At 50.0% G+C, this 17,143-nt stretch overlaps 2 protein-coding genes across 3 annotated transcripts in view; one reads left to right on the top strand and one right to left on the bottom strand.

Moving 5' to 3' along the window:
• Positions 1 to 9,642, top strand: part of LOC139582417 (chloride intracellular channel protein 5-like) — an 81,856-nt gene extending 72,214 nt beyond the window's left edge. For both annotated transcript variants that reach the window (XM_071412382.1, XM_071412383.1), the window contains exons 5-6: positions 8,929 to 9,110; positions 9,312 to 9,642. In XM_071412382.1, the coding sequence (XP_071268483.1) occupies positions 8,929 to 9,110; positions 9,312 to 9,476 (347 nt within the window). In that variant the 3' untranslated portion in view covers positions 9,477 to 9,642. The remainder of the gene's footprint in view (positions 1 to 8,928; positions 9,111 to 9,311) is intronic.
• Positions 9,643 to 15,462: 5,820 nt separating this feature from the next.
• LOC139583786 (sialidase-like) lies at positions 15,463 to 16,815 on the bottom strand. Its single transcript, XM_071415240.1, has one exon. The coding sequence runs from the start codon at positions 16,813 to 16,815 to the stop codon at positions 15,463 to 15,465; it is 1,353 nt and encodes a 450-aa protein (XP_071271341.1).
• Positions 16,816 to 17,143: the final 328 nt, after the last annotated feature.

Below are 17,143 nucleotides of genomic sequence, written 5' to 3'. Positions count from 1 at the left end.
CTACTGCTAGAGTCCTGTAGCTGTATTGATCTACTACTGCTAGAGTCCTGTACCTGTATTGATCTACTACTACTAGAGTCCTGTACCTGTATTGATCTACTACTGCTAGAGTCCTGTAGCTGTATTGATCTACTACTACTAGAGTCCTGTACCTGTATTGATCTACTACTGCTAGAGTCCTGTAGCTGTATTGATCTACTACTGCTAGAGTCCTGTACCTGTATTGATCTACTACTGCTAGAGTCCTGTAGCTGTATTGATCTACTACTGCTAGAGTCCTGTAGCTGTATTGATTTACTACTGCTAGAGTCCTGTAGCTGTATTGATCTACTACTGCTAGAGTCCTGTAGCTGTATTGATCTACTACTGCTAGAGTCCTGTAGCTGTATTGATATACTACTGCTAGAGTCCTGTACCTGTATTGATCTACTACTGCTAGAGTCCTGTACCTGTATTGATCTACTACTGCTAGAGTCCTGTAGCTGTATTGATCTACTACTGCTAGAGTCCTGTAGCTGTATTGATCTACTACTGCTAGAGTCCTGTACCTGTATTGATCTACTACTGCTAGAGTCCTGTAGCTGTATTGATCTACTACTACTAGAGTCCTGTACCTGTATAGATATACTACTGCTAGAGTCCTGTAGCTGTATTGATCTACTACTGCTAGAGTCCTGTACCTGTATTGATCTACTACTGCTAGAGTCCTGTAGCTGTATTGATATACTACTGCTAGAGTCCTGTACCTGTATTGATCTACTACTGCTAGAGTCCTGTAGCTGTATTGATCTACTACTACTAGAGTCCTGTACCTGTATTGATCTACTACTGCTAGAGTCCTGTAGCTGTATTGATATACTACTGCTAGAGTCCTGTAGCTGTATTGATCTACTACTGCTAGAGTCCTGTAGCTGTATTGATCTACTACTGCTAGAGTCCTGTACCTGTATTGATCTACTACTGCTAGAGTCCTGTAGCTGTATTGATTTACTACTGCTAGAGTCCTGTACCTGTAGATGGGTAAAAATAAACAGACATTGAATATCCCTTTGAGCATGGTGAAGTTATTAATTACACTTTGGATGGTGCATCAATACACCCAGTCACTACAAAGATACAGGCGTCCTTCCTAACTCAGTTGCCAGAGAGGAAGGAAATCTCTCAAGGATTTCACCATGAGGCCAATGGTGACTTTTAAACAGTTACAGAGTTTAATGGCTGTGATAGGAGAACACTGAGGATGGATCAACAACATTGTAGTTACTCCACTATACTAACCCAATTGACAGAGTGACAAGAAGGAAGCCTGTACAGAATAAAAAATATTCCAAAACATGAATCCTGTTTGCAACAAGGCACTAAAGTAATACTGCAAAAAATGTGACAAATATATTTTTGTCCTGAATACGACGTGTTATGTTTGGGGCAAATCCAATACAACACATTACTAAATAACACTTTACATATTTTCAAGCATAGTGGTGGCTGCATCATGTTATGGGTATGCTTGTAATCATTAAGGACTGGGAAGTTTTTCAGGATAAAAAATACATGTAATGGACTTGAAAATCTATGACAAGACCTTAAAAGGGTTGTCTAGCAATGATCAACAACCAGTTTGACAGAGCTTGAAGAATTTTGAAAATAAAAATGGGAAAATGTTGCGCAATCCAGGTGTGTAAAGCTATTAGACTTACCCAGAAAGACTCACAGCTGTAATCGCTGCCAATGGTGCTTCTACAAAGTATAGACTCAGGGGTGTGAATACTTATGTAAATTAGATATTTCTGTGTTTCATGTTCAATACATTTGCAAGCATGTTTTCACTTTGTCATTATGGGGTATTGCATGTAGATGGGTAAGAAAACAAATAAATGTGTTGTATTTTAAATTCCATTTTGAATTCAATCTGTAACACAACAAAATGTGGAATAAGTCAAAGGGTATGAATACTTTCTGAAGGCTCTGTAGATACTTGGACACCGGATTCCCACTCTTCCACAGCGAATAGCCTGAAGCCACATGGCTCTTCTCACAGGCTCGATTTCCCTATGTGGGAGCATTGCGAATTGCAGCTCTGTATTTTTGACCTGGCTACATGTACATTGAACAACACAGCAGCTTTTTGGGCATGTTTTGTTATTTCTTTATAACAAAAATGCCTCTTTTACAATGGGGGTCAAAAGTCAAGAATGTTTGTATTCCACAAATTGTGGTTTCTGGTTGAGAGGAATTACTTGATATGACATGAATACCGACTCGGGAGTATTGGCAGTTAATTTGAATAAAGTATGGAGTCATTCCTCTAAAACTGTCTGGCTAGCTAGCTAACAAACATACAGTACAGATACATTCTTCAAATTCATTATTTTACACTATCTTATCACAGCACTGGCAAACCATGGCTGACCAACTCCCTGACCAACATGGCTGACCAACTCCCTGACCAACTCCCTGACCAACTCCCTGATCAACTCCCTGACCAACATGGCTGACCAACTCCCTGACCAACTCCCTGACCAACATGGTTGACCAACTCCCTGACCAACTCCCTGACCAACATGGCTGACCAACTCCCTGACCAACTCCCTGACCAACATGGCTGACCAACTCCCTGACCAACTCCCTGACCAACTCCCTGACCAACTCCCTGATCAACTCCCTGACCAATATGGCTGACCAACTCCCTGACCAACATCGTTGACCAACTCCCTGACCAACTCCCTGACCAACTCCCTGACCAACATGGCTGACCAACTCCCTGACCAACATGGCTGACCAACTCCCTGACCAACTCCCTGACCAACTCCCTGACCAACTCCCTGACCAACTCCCTGACCAACATGGTTGACCTTTACCCCATCATAAGAAGGTTCATGTCCATTCTAGTATTCTGAATCCTAATTCTATGTGTTTGTGTCTGTCTGCAGGAGACTGAGGCTGTGGTAGTAGTAGCAGTATTATACTAGTATTCTGATTCCAATGGCCTTACCTCTATCCCTCTGGAAACCTCTGTCACTATATCATTGAACTTTTGTGAAGGGCCGTAGGTTGCTATACGTTATTCCTGTGTCTCACACTTACATTTAGCAGGTTTAGTCTCATTGAGATTTACCTTTAAACTAGTGTGAATATCAGAAGCAATTTCAAACATGTCCTACTGTTAGCTGCCACTGAATGGTAGCAGAGTTAATCCTACTACACAGAAGGATCCTGGCTGTGGCTGTGTACTGTCCTGTCCTGCCACCTGGTGGATATGATAGAGATGACTGTACTGTACCGCCACCTGGTGGATATGATACATTTACATTTAAGTCATTTAGCAGACGCTCTTATCCAGAGCGACTTACAAATTGGTGCATTCACCTTATGATATCCAGTGGAACAACCACTTTACAATAGTGCATCTAACTCTTTTAAGGGGGGGGGGGGGGGGGGGGTTAGAAGGATTACTTTATCCTATCCTAGGTATTCCTTAAAGAGGTGGGGTTTCAGGTGTCTCCGGAAGGTGGTGATTGACTCCGCTGACCTGGCGTCGTGAGGGAGTTTGTTCCACCATTGGGGTGCCAGAGCAGCGAACAGTTTTGACTGGGCTGAGCGGGAACTGTACTTCCTCAGAGGTAGGGAGGCGAGCAGGCCAGAGGTGGATGAACGCAGTGCCCTTGTTTGGGTGTAGGGCCTGATCAGAGCCTGAAGGTACGGAGGTGCCGTTCCCCTCACAGCTCCGTAGGCAAGCACCATGGTCTTGTAGCGGATGCGAGCTTCAACTGGAAGCCAGTGGAGAGAGCAGAGGAGCGGGGTGACGTGAGAGAACTTGGGAAGGTTGAACACCAGACGGGCTGCGGCGTTCTGGATGAGTTGTAGGGGTTTAATGGGCACAGGCAGGGAGCCCAGCCAACAGCGAGTTGCAGTAATCCAGACGGGAGATGACAAGTGCCTGAATTAGGACCTGCGCCGCTTCCTGTGTGAGGCAGGGTCGTACTCTGCGAATGTTGTAGAGCATGAACCTACAGGAACGGGTCACCGCCTTGATGTTAGTTGAGAACGACAGGGTGTTGTCCAGGATCACGCCAAGGTTCTTAGCACTCTGGGAGGAGGACACAATGGAGTTGTCAACCGTGATAGCGAGATCATGGAACGGGCAGTCCTTTCCCGGGAGGAAGAGCAGCTCCGTCTTGCCGAGGTTCAGCTTGAGGTGGTGATCCGTCATCCACACTGATATGTCTGCCAGACATGCAGAGATGCGATTCGCCACCTGGTTATCAGAGGGGGGAAAGGAGAAGATTAATTGTGTGTCGTCTGCATAGCAATGATAGGAGAGACCATGTGAGGATATGACAGAGCCAAGTGACTTGGTGTATAGCGAGAATAGGAGAGGGCCTAGAACAGAGCCCTGGGGGACACCAGTGGTGAGAGCACGTGGTGCGGAGACAGATTCTCGCCACGCCACCTGGTAGGAGCGACCTGTCAGGTAGCACGCAATCCAAGCGTGGGCCGCGCCGGAGATGCCCAACTCGGAGAGGGTGGAGAGGAGGATCTGATGGTTCACAGTATCAAAGGCAGCCGATAGGTCTAGAAGGATGAGAGCAGAGGAGAGAGAGTTAGCTTTAGCAGTGCGGAGCGCCTCCGTGACACAGAGAAGAGCAGTCTCAGTTGAATGACTAGTCTTGAAACCTGACTGATTTGGATCAAGAAGGTCATTCTGAGAGAGATAGCAGGAGAGCTGGCCAAGGACGGCACGTTCAAGAGTTTTGGAGAGAAAAGAAAGAAGGGATACTGGTCTGTAGTTGTTGACATCGGAGGGATCGAGTGTAGGTTTTTTCAGAAGGGGTGCAACTCTCGCTCTCTTGAAGACGGAAGGGACGTAGCCAGCGGTCAAGGATGAGTTGATGAGCGAGGTGAGGTAAGGGAGAAGGTCTCCGGAAATGGTCTGGAGAAGAGAGGAGGGGATAGGGTCAAGCGGGCAGGTTGTTGGGCGGCCGGCCGTCACAAGACGCGAGATTTCATCTGGAGAGAGAGGGGAGAAAGAGGTCAAAGCACAGGGTAGGGCAGTGTGAGCAGAACCAGCGGTGTCGTTTGACTTAGCAAACGAGGATCGGATGTCGTCGACCTTCTTTTCAAAATGGTTGACGAAGTCATCCGCAGAGAGGGAGGAGGGGGGAGGAGGGGGAGGAGGATTCAGGAGGGAGGAGAAGGTGGCAAAGAGCTTCCTAGGGTTAGAGGCAGATGCTTGGAATTTAGAGTGTTAGAAAGTGGCTTTAGCAGCAGAGACAGAAGAGGAGAATGTAGAGAGGAGGGAGTGAAAGGATGCCAGGTCCGCAGGGAGGCGAGTTTTCCTCCATTAACGCTCGGCTGCCCGGAGCCCTGTTCTGTGAGCTCGCAATGAGTCGTCGAGCCACGGAGCAGGAGGGGAGGACCGAGCCGGCCTGGAGGATAGGTGACATAGAGAGTCAAAGGATGCAGAAAGGGAGGAGAGGAGGGTTGAGGAGGCAGAATCAGGAGATAGGTTGGAGAAGGTTTGAGCAGAGGGAAGAGATGATAGGATGGAAGAGGAGAGAGTAGCGGGGGAGAGAGAGCGAAGGTTGGGACGGCGCGATACCATCCGAGTAGGGGCAGTGTGGGAAGTGTTGGATGAGAGCGAGAGGGAAAAGGATACAAGGTAGTGGTCGGAGACTTGGAGGGGAGTTGCAATGAGATTAGTGGAAGAACAGCATCTAGTAAAGATGAGGTCAAGCGTATTGCCTGCCTTGTGAGTAGGGGGGGAAGGTGAGAGGGTGAGGTCAAAAGAGGAGAGGAGTGGAAAGAAGGAGGCAGAGAGGAATGAGTCAAAGGTAGACGTGGGGAGGTTAAAGTCACCCAGAACTGTGAGAGGTGAGCCATCCTCAGGAAAGGAACTTATCAGGGCGTCAAGCTCATTGATGAACTCTCCAAGGGAACCTGGAGGGCGATAAATGATAAGGATGTTAAGCTTGAAAGGGCTGGTAACTGTGACAGCATGGAATTCAAAGGAGGCGATAGACAGATGGGTCAGGGGAGAAAGAGAGAATGTCCACTTGGGAGAGATGAGGATCCCAGTGCCACCACCCCGCTGACCAGAAGCTCTCGGGGTGTGCGAGAACACGTGGGCAGACGAGGAGAGATCAGTAGGAGTAGCAGTGTTATCAGTGGTAATCCATGTTTCCGTCAGTGCCAAGAAGTCGAGGGACTGGAGGGAAGCATAGGCTGAGATGAACTCTGCCTTGTTGGCCGCAGATCGGCAGTTCCAGAGGCTGCCGGAGACCTGGAACTCCACGTGGGTCGTGCGCGCTGGGACCACCAGGTTAGAGTGGCAGCGGCCACGCGGTGTGAAGCGTTTGTATGGTCTGTGCAGAGAGGAGAGAAGAGGGATAGACAGACACATAGTTGACAGGCTACAGAAGAGGCTACGCTAATGCAAAGGAGATTGGAATGACAAGTGGACTACACGTCTCGAATGTTCAGAAAGTTAAGCTTACGTTAAAATCTTATTGACTAAAATGATATAGTACTGCTGGCTGGTGAAGTAGGCTAGCTAGCAGTGGCTGCGTTGTTGACTTTGTTTGAAAGTGTAGCTGGCTAGGTAACCTCGATAACTGGCTAGATAACCTCGATAATTACTCTAAACTACACAATTATCTTGGATACAAAGACAGCAAAGACAACTATGTAGCTAGCTAACACTACGCTAATCAAGTCGTTCCGTTGTAATGTAATAGTTTCTACAGTGCTGCTATTCGGTAGAAGTTGGCTAGCTAGCAGTGTTGACTAGGTAGGAGAACGGCAGCGCGGCGGACGAAAATAGCTGGCTAGCTAACCGATAATTACTCTAAACTACACAATTATCTTAGATACAAAGACAGCAAAGACAACTATGTAGCTAGCTAACACTACACTCATCAAGTCGTTCCGTTGTTCCGTTGTAATGTAATAGTTTCTACAGTGCTGCTATTCGGTGGCTAGCTGGCTAGCTGGCTAGCTAGCAGTGTTGACTACGTTACGTTACGTTAGAAGGACGAAAATAGCTGGCTAGCGAACCTCGATAATTACTCTAAACTACACAATTATCTTTGATACAAAGACGGCTATGTAGCTAGCTAAGATCAAACAAATCAAACCGTTGTACTGTAATGAAATTAAATGAAATGTAATACTACCTGTGGAGCGAAGCGGAATGCGACTACTCGCTCCAACCCGGAAGTGTTAGAGATGACTGTACTGTCCTGTCCTGCCACCTGGTGGATATGATAGAGATGACTGTACTGTCCTGTCCTGTACCGCCACCTGGTGGATATGATAGAGATGACTGTACTGTCCTGTACCGCCACCTGGTAGATATGATAGAGATGACTGTACTGTCCTGTACCGCCACCTGGTGGATATGATAGAGATGACTGTACTGTCCTGTACTGCCACCTGGTGGATATGATAGAGATGACTGTACTGTCCTGTACCGCCACCTGGTGGATATGATAGAGATGACTGTACTGTCCTGTCCTGCCACCTGGTGGATATGATAGAGATGACTGTACTGTCCTGTCCTGCCACCTGGTGGATATGATAGAGATGACTGTCCTGTACTGCCACCTGGTAGATATGATAGAGATGACTGTACTGTCCTGTACCGCCACCTGGTGGATATGATAGAGATGACTGTACTGTACTGCCACCTGGTAGATATGATAGAGATGACTGTACTGTCCTGTACTGCCACCTGGTGGATATGATAGAGATGACTGTACTGTCCTGCCACCTGGTGGATATGATAGAGATGACTGTACTGTCCTGTACCGCCACCTGGTGGATATGATAGAGATGACTGTCCTGTACCGCCACCTGGTAGATATGATAGAGATGACTGTACTGTCCTGTACTGCCACCTGGTGGATATGATAGAGATGACTGTACTGTCCTGTCCTGCCACCTGGTGGATATGATAGAGATGACTGTACTGTCCTGTACTGCCACCTGGTGGATATGATAGAGATGACTGTACTGTCCTGTACCGCCACCTGGTGGATATGATAGAGATGACTGTACTGTCCTCTACCGCCACCTGGTGGATATGATAGAGATGACTGTACTGTCCTGTACTGCCACCTGGTGGATATGATAGAGATGACTGTACTGTCCTCTACCGCCACCTGGTGGATATGATAGAGATGACTGTACTGTACTGTACTGCCACCTGGTGGATATGATAGAGATGACTGTACTGTCCTGTCCTGCCACCTGGTAGATATGATAGAGATGACTGTACTGTCCTGTACTGCCACCTGGTGGATATGATAGAGATGACTGACTGTCCTGTACCGCCACCTGGTGGATATGATAGAGATGACTGTACTGTCCTGTCCTGCCACCTGGTAGATATGATAGAGATGACTGTACTGTCCTGTACCGCCACCTGGTAGATATGATAGAGATGACTGTACTGTACTGTACCGCCACCTGGTGGATATGATAGAGATGACTGTACTGTCCTGTCCTGTACCGCCACCTGGTGGATATGATAGAGATGACTGTACTGTCCTGTACTGCCACCTGGTAGATATGATAGAGATGACTGTACTGTCCTGTACTGCCACCTGGTGGATATGATAGAGATGACTGTACTGTCCTGTCCTGCCACCTGGTGGATATGATAGAGATGACTGTACTGTACTGCCACCTGGTGGATATGATAGAGATGACTGTACTGTCCTGTACTGCCACCTGGTGGATATGATAGAGATGACTGTACTGTCCTGTCCTGCCACCTGGTGGATATGATAGAGATGACTGTACTGTACTGCCACCTGGTGGATATGATGAAACTGTGCTCCCTTTTCTTGATTTCTCTTTATATGACAAATTGACTAAAATCTCTCTCTACCTCCATCCCTTCTCTCTCCCCTACACCCTCCCTTCTAGTCCTGGAGAAGGGTCTGTTGAAGGCGCTGAAGAAGTTGGATGACTTCCTGGTTGGTCCCCTCCCAGAGGAGATCGATGCAGACAGCATGGAGGAGGAGAGGGGGTCCACCAGACGCTTCCTGGATGGAGATGAACTCACCCTGGCTGACTGCAACCTACTGCCCAAACTACATATAGTCAAGGTACACACACACACACACACACACACACACACACACACACACACACACACACACACACACACACACACACACACACACACACACACACACACACACACACACACACACACACACACACACACACACACACACACGCTAACACACAGACTCACAGATGTTCTATTACCTGAGTGTGAGGTGTGTTCTGTGTTTTGTTACCAGGTTGTTGCTAAGAAGTATCGTAACTATGAGATTCCGTCTGAGCTGGTTGGGGTGTGGCGCTATCTGAAGAACGCCTACACACGAGACGAGTTCACCAACACCTGCGCTGCCGACAACGAGATAGAGATGGCTTACCTGGATGTGGCCAAGAGACTGGAGAAGTGACCTCTAACCCCTGACCTTTAAACTACAACCCTGATTTTTAACCCCTTGACACCTAATCCCTGACCTCTAACCCCCTCACCGTCAACATCTGGCTACTGATTATACTAATATATTGATTGATTAATGTATTGATCTGTAATTGATAAATACACTGTGTTGAAAGGTCCATTACAATCACGAGCTTCACTTGGTTGATTTTCATATAGTTTTGCTGTAGGCTTTCTGTTTGAGACTGATCTTATGTGGAGAAGTTGATTTGAGAATTTGGTAATAAGTTTGAATGTATTTTTAAAACTTTTGAACAAACAAGGAGAAACGACGTTGAGTATTAAGAGGACACTACTATGGATGTTTTCCAAAAGGGGCCCTATTGCCCTATAGTGCACTAATTATGACCAGGGTTACCATAGGGAACAGGGGCCCTATTGCCCTATAGTGCACTAATTATGACCAGGGTTACCATAGGGAACAGGGGCCCTATTGCCCTATAGTGCACTAATTATGACCAGGGTTATCATAGGGAACAGGGGCCCTATTGCCCTATAGTGCACTAATTATGACCAGGGTTACCATAGGGAACAGGGGCCCTATTGCCCTATAGTGCACTAATTATGACCAGGGTTACCATAGGGAACAGGGGCCCTATTGCCCTATAGTGCACTAATTATGACCAGGGTTACCATAGGGAACAGGGGCCCTATTGCCCTATAGTGCACTAATTATGACCAGGGTTATCATAGGGAACAGGGGCCCTATTGCCCTATAGTGCACTAATTATGACCAGGGTTACCATAGGGAACAGGGGCCCTATTGCCCTATAGTGCACTAATTATGACCAGGGTTACCATAGGGAACAGGGGCCCTATTGCCCTATAGTGCACTAATTATGACCAGGGTTATCATAGGGAACAGGGGCCCTATTGCCCTATAGTGCACTAATTATGACCAGGGTTACCATAGGGAACAGGGGCCCTATTGCCCTATAGTGCACTAATTATGACCAGGGTTATCATAGGGAACAGGGGCCCTATTGCCCTATAGTGCACGAATTATGACCAGGGTTACCATAGGGAACAGGGTTACTATAGGGAATATGGTGACTATAGGGAATAGGGTGACTATAGGGAATAGGAATAGGGTGACCACAGGGAATAGGGTGACTATAGGGAAAGGGTGACTATAGGGAATAGGGTGACCACAGGGAATAGGGTGACCACAGGGAATAGGGTGACTATAGGGAATAGGGTGACTATAGGGAATAGGGTGACTATAGGAAATAGGGTGACTATAGGGAATAGGGTGACCACAGGGAAGAGGGTGACTATAGGGAATAGGGTGACCACAGGGAAGAGGGTGACCACAGGGAATAGGGTGACTAAAGAGAATAGGGTGACTATAGGGAATAGGGTGACTATAGGGAATAGGGTGAGCATAGGGAATATGGTGACTTTAGGGAATAGGGTGACCATAGGGAATAGGGTGACCACAGGGAATAGGGTGACTAAAGAGAATAGGGTGACTATAGGGAATAGGGTGACTATAGGGAATAGGGTGACTATAGGGAATAGGGTGACTTTAGGGAATAGGGTGACCATAGGCAATAGGGTGACTATAGGGAATAGGGTGACTATAGGGAATAGGGTGACTATAGGGAATAGGGTGACCACAGGGAATAGGGTGACCACAGGGAATAGGGTGACTATAGGGAATAGGAATAAGGTGACCACAGGGAAGAGGGTGACAATAGGGTGACTATAGGGAATAGGGTGACTATAGGGAATAGGGTGACTATAGGGAATAGGAATAGGGTGACCACAGGGAAGAGGGTGACTATAGGGTGACTATAGGGAATAGGAATAGGGTGACCACAGGGAAGAGGGTGACAATAGGGTGACTATAGGGAATAGGGTGACTATAGGGAATAGGGTGACTATAGGGAATAGGGTGACTATAGGGAATAGGGTGACTATAGGGAATAGGGTGACCACAGGGAAGAGGGCGACTATAGGGAATAGGGTGACTATAGGGAATAGGGTGACTATAGGGAATAGGAATAGGGTGACCACAGGGAATAGGGTGACTATAGGGAATAGGGTGACTATAGGGAATAGGGTGACTATAGGGAATAGGGTGACTATAGGGAATAGGGTGACTATAGGGAAGAGGGTGACCATAGGGAAGCACTTTATACTGTGTGTGAAGCCTGGAACAAAGCTCTCTTCTGGTTGGTTCTCCTGAATAAACCTGTTGCTACGTTGTTGCTATGGTGTCACTTTGATTGTTCATCAGAACCAGTTCTAAAATGGATCTCATCCTAAACCATGTGCCTATTTGGAAATGTCCAAATTCCAAGCCAAGTAAAACTGGATTGATTAACATGATAATAACATTCTTTATTAAATTAAAGCCTAAACTTATAACTACAGGTGTTTACAACATTTAACATCTAGCTATCAGTTGTTAGAACATGTTCATCAGTTTAGTTTAATATGGAGTTAAAAGAGTTTATTTTAGATTCAGAGAATATTTATTTAGAGTCCATTCAGGCCTGGGCGATGCCAATCTACCAGATCCACCCGAGAGGGGTTAGAGTCTGGCAGGCGTCTGTAATGTAGTCAGCCTGTGAACGCAGACACAATTTTCCACGCAGCGAGTTCAGATTCTAAAACTTTATTGTCCATTCAGGGTAAAACAGTCATCAGTCTCTGTCTCATTGGTCTTTGGCTGACTTCCTGTCTATAACCTGTGTACTTCCTGTTCTGACCCATAGTGTTCTGGTGTGGTTTGGATGGTCATGTGATCTGAAATAAGAGCCATGTTTAGAGTGGACCGCTAGGAATAAAATCATATTTTCACAGATACTCTGTTTCTGTCTTTCTGTTTTTATTTCTGAAACACCAAATAACAGCTACTGTAGTTGATCCATCAACCGTCACACCGACTGATCCATTACAGTCTCAGAGGGAATAGTGTGCAACCCCAAATACCCTTTATAGTGCACTACCTTTGACCAAAGCCCTATAATCCGTGGTCTAAAGTAGCGAACTATATATGGAATAAGGTGCCATTTGGGACACATGGTAATATGATGATGAGTGAGGTCCTGTCTTCACTGTGTTTGGCAGAAAAAGAGTTGACTCTGCCTGGCATCACCGATCAGATGCAGTTGAGTAGATCTGATTCTGCTCCGTGTGTTTAAGAGAGAGACAGGGAGAGAGACAGGGAGAGAGACAGAGAGAGAGGCAGGGAGAGAGAGAGAGAGAGAGAGAGACAGGGAGAGAGAGAGAGAGAGACAGGGAGAGAGTCAGAGAGAGAGACAGGGAGAGAGAGAGAGAGACAGGGAGAGAGACAGAGGGAGAGAGAGAGAGACAGGGAAAGAGACAGGGAGAGAGACAGGGAGAGAGAGAGACAGGGAGAGCCACAGGGAGAGAGACAGGGAGAGAGAGAGAGACAGGGAGAGCCACAGGGAGAGATACAGGGAGAGAGACAGGGAGAGAGAGACGGAGAGAGACAGGGAGAGCCACAGGGAGAGAGACAGGGAGAGAGACAGGGAGAGAGACAGGGAGAGAGACAGGGAGAGCCACAGGGAGAGCCACAGGGAGAGAGACAGGGAGAGAGACAGGGAGAGCCACAGGGAGAGAGACAGTGAGAGAGACAGAGAGAGAGAGACAGGGAGTGAGAGACAGGGAGTGAGACAGAGAGACCCTCAGGGAGAGAGTCAGGGAGAGAGACAGGGAGAGAGACAGGGAGGGAGACTGTGAGAGAGACAGGGAGGGAGACTGTGAGAGAAAGTGGGAGACAATGCTGACAACTTTAAATAGAGGTTACCATGCCAAACACCACCTCTCCTCTCCTCTCCTCTCCTCTCCTCTCCTCTCCTCTCCTCTCCTCTCCTCTCCTCTCCTCTCCTCTCCTCTCCTCTCCTCTCCTCTCCTCTCCTCTCCTCTCCTCTCCTCTCCTCTCCTCTCCCCTCCTCTCCTCTCCTCCCCTCATTCCACATCCCTACTCTCTCATTAGAAAACTTGAGTGCGGCCATCCATCTGATCTGTCTGTCCTCTCTGAGGAGTCACAGGATCTGCTGCTGTGGACGTTACAATGAGACCAGCGGTGTTTACTGAGATTAGCCCTCTGCCAGGAACAACAGGCCGTCCCAAATGGCACACTATTCTCTATATAGCTTATTTGCCTCTGGTCTAAAGTAGTGCACTATATAGGGAATAGGGCCCTGGTCTAAAGTAGTTAGACCAGAGCCCTATTCCCTATATAGTGCACTACTATAGACCAGAGCCCTATTCCCTATATAGTGCACTACTATAGACCAGAGCCCTATTCCCTATATAGGAAGGGAGCTCAGTATAGGGCTGCATGGTACTGGGCTGGATGGGACTGGGACTGGGCTGGATGGGACTGGGACTGGGCTGCAAGGGACTGGGCTGCATAGGACTGGGCTGCAAGGGACTGGGCTGCAAGGGACTGGGCTGGATGGGACTGGGCTGCATGGGACTGGGCTGCATGGGACTGGGACTGGGCTGGACGGGACTGGGCTGCATGGGACTGGGACTGGGCTGCATGGGACTGGGACTGGGCTGCATGGGACTGGGACTGGGCTGCATGGGACTGGGCTGGATGGGACTGGGCTGCATGGGACTGGGCTGTATGGGACTGGGACTGGGCTGGATGGGACTGGGCTGCATGGGACTGGGACTGGGCTGCATGGGACTGGGCTGTATGGGACTGGGCTGGATGGGACTGGGCTGCATGGGACTGGGACTGGGCTGGATGGGACTGGGCTGCATGGTACTTTGCTGGATGGGACTGGGCTGCATGGGACTGGGCTGGATGGGACTGGGCTGGATGGGACTTGGCTGCATGGTACTTTGCTGGATGGGACTGGGCTGCATGGGACTGGGACTGGGCTGCATGGGACTGGGCTGCAAGGGACTGGGCTGGATGGGACTGGGCTGCAAGGGACTGGGCTGCAAGGGACTGGGCTGGATGGGACTGGGCTGCAAGGGACTGGGCTGCAAGGGACTGGGCTGCAAGGGACTGGGCTGCAAGGGACTGGGCTGCATGGGACTGGGCTGCATGGGACTGGGACTGGATGGGACTGGGCTGCATGGGACTGGGCTGCATGGGACTGGGACTGGGCTGCATGGGACTGGGCTGTATGGTACTGGGCTGCATGAGACTGGGACTGGGCTGTATGGTACTGGGCTGTGTGGGACTGGGACTGGGCTGCATGGTACTGGGCTGCATGGGACTGGGCTGTATGGGACTGGGACTGGGCTGCATGGGACTGGGCTGCATGGGACTGGGCTGTATGGGACTGGGCTGCATGGGACTGGGCTGCATGGGACTGGGACTGGGACTGGGCTGGATGGGACTGGGCTGCAAGGGACTGGGCTGCAAAGGACTGGGCTGCATGGGACTGGGCTGCATGGGACTGGGCTGCATGGGACTGGGCTGCATGGGATTGGGCTGCAAGGGACTGGGCTGGATGGGACTGGGACTGGGCTGCATGGGACTGGGACTGGGCTGTATGGGACTGGGACTGGGCTGTATGGGACTGGGCTGTATGGGACTGGGCTGTATGGGACTGGGACTGGGCTGCATGGGACTGGGCTGTATGGGACTGGGACTGGGCTGCATTGGACTGGGCTGTATGGAACTGGGCTGCATGGGCCTGGGCTGAATGGGCCTGGGCTGCATGGGACTGTGCTGGATGGGACTGGGACTGGGCTGGATGGGACTGGGGTGTATGGGACTGGGACTGGGCTGGATGGGACTGGGCTGTATGGCACTGGGACTGGGCTGGATGGGACTGGGCTGTATGGGACTGGGACTGGGACTGGGCTGCATGGTACTGGGCTGCATGGGACTGGGAGTGGGCTGTATGGTACTGGGCTGTGTGAGACTGGGACTGGGCTGCATGAGACTGGGCTGTATGAGACTAGGGCTGGGCTGGATGGGACTGGGCTGTATGAGACTAGGGCTGGGCTGGATGGGACTGGGCTGTATGGGACTGGGACTGGGCTGCAATGGACTGGGACTGGGCTGCATGGGACTGGGCTGTATGGGACTGGGCTGTATGGGACTGGGCTGTATGGGACTGGGCTGCATGGGACTGGGACTGGGCTGGATGGGACTGGGACTGGGACTGGGCTGGATGGGACTGGGACTGGGCTGTATGGGACTGGGACTGGGCTGTATGGGACTGGGACTGGACTGTATGGGACTGGGCTGCATGGGCCTGGGCTGCATGGGACTGGGCTGTATCGGACTGGGCTGCATGGGACTGGTACTGGGCTGGATGGTACTGTGCTGTATGGGACTGGGACTGGGCTGCATGGGACTGGGCTGTATCGGACTGGGCTGCATGGGACTGGGACTGGGCTGTATGGGACTGGGACTGGGCTGCATGGTACTGTGCTGTATGGGACTGGGACTGGACTGTATGGGACTGGGCTGTATGGGACTGGGACTGGGCTGCATGGGACTGGGCTGCATGGTACTGGGCTGTATGGGACTGGGCTGGATGGGACTGGGACTGGGCTGCATGGGACTGGGCTGTATGGTACTGGGACTGGGCTGGATGGGACTGGGCTGTATGGGACTGGGACTGGGCTGCATGGTACTGGGCTGTATGGGACTGGGACTGGGCTGGATGGGACTGGGACTGGGCTGCAGTGGCCTGGGCTGGATGGGACTGGAACTGGGCTGCATGGTACTGGGCTGTATGGGACTGGGCTGCATGGAACTGGGCTGTATGGGACTTGGCTGTATGGGACTGAGCTGGATTGGACTGGGACTGGGCTGGATCGGCCTGGACTGGATGGGACTGGAACTGGGCTGCATGGTACTGGGCTGTAAGGGACTGGGCTGGATGGGACTGGGACTGGGCTGGATGGTACTGGGCTGTATGGGACTGGGACTGGGCTGCATGGGCCTGGACTGGATGGGACTGGGACTGGGCTGCATGGTACTGGGCTGTAAGGGACTGGGCTGGATGGGACTGGGACTGGGCTGGATGGTACTGGGCTGTATGGGACTGGGCTGCATGGGACTGGGCTGTATCGGACTGGGCTGCATGGGACTGGGACTGGGCTGGATGGTACTGGGCTGTATGGGACTGGGACTGGGCTGCATGGTACTGTGCTGTATGGGACTGGGACTGGGCTGCATGGGACATGGCTGTATGGGACATGGCTGTATGGGACTGGGCTGCATGGTACTGGGCTGCATGGGACTGGGCTGCATGGGACTGGGCTGTATGGTACTGGGCTGCATGGTACTGGGCTGCATTGGACTGGGCTCTATGGGACTGGGCTGCATGGGACATGGCTCTATGGGACACACACACATCCAAACAGTCACGTCCAAAGATCTTATGACAATGCAGAGTTGTGAATGACATCACAGAGGAAGTTTTCAATCTAATGTGGGACGAAATAGAAAAAGACAGAGATAGGGAGAGAGGCCCAACCCCCATTCTTACACTAGCCCAAGCCAATGGTATGTACCAGATGCTCAGCAGGCTCTGCTCACACATACTGGTCTAAGGCCAAACCACACAACTAACAACATTGGACACTTTATGGAACACAAAGCCTTCACTATCTCATCCTGGAATATCCAAGGCCTGAGGTCATCTGCCTTTGGCCTAAAGA

The sequence above is a fragment of the Salvelinus alpinus genome, chromosome 8 (assembly GCF_045679555.1).
Source record: "Salvelinus alpinus chromosome 8, SLU_Salpinus.1, whole genome shotgun sequence".
Classification (NCBI taxonomy): domain Eukaryota; kingdom Metazoa; phylum Chordata; class Actinopteri; order Salmoniformes; family Salmonidae; genus Salvelinus; species Salvelinus alpinus.
Note: the sequence above shows the minus strand (reverse complement) of the source record. Positions and strands in the feature narration are given on the sequence as shown.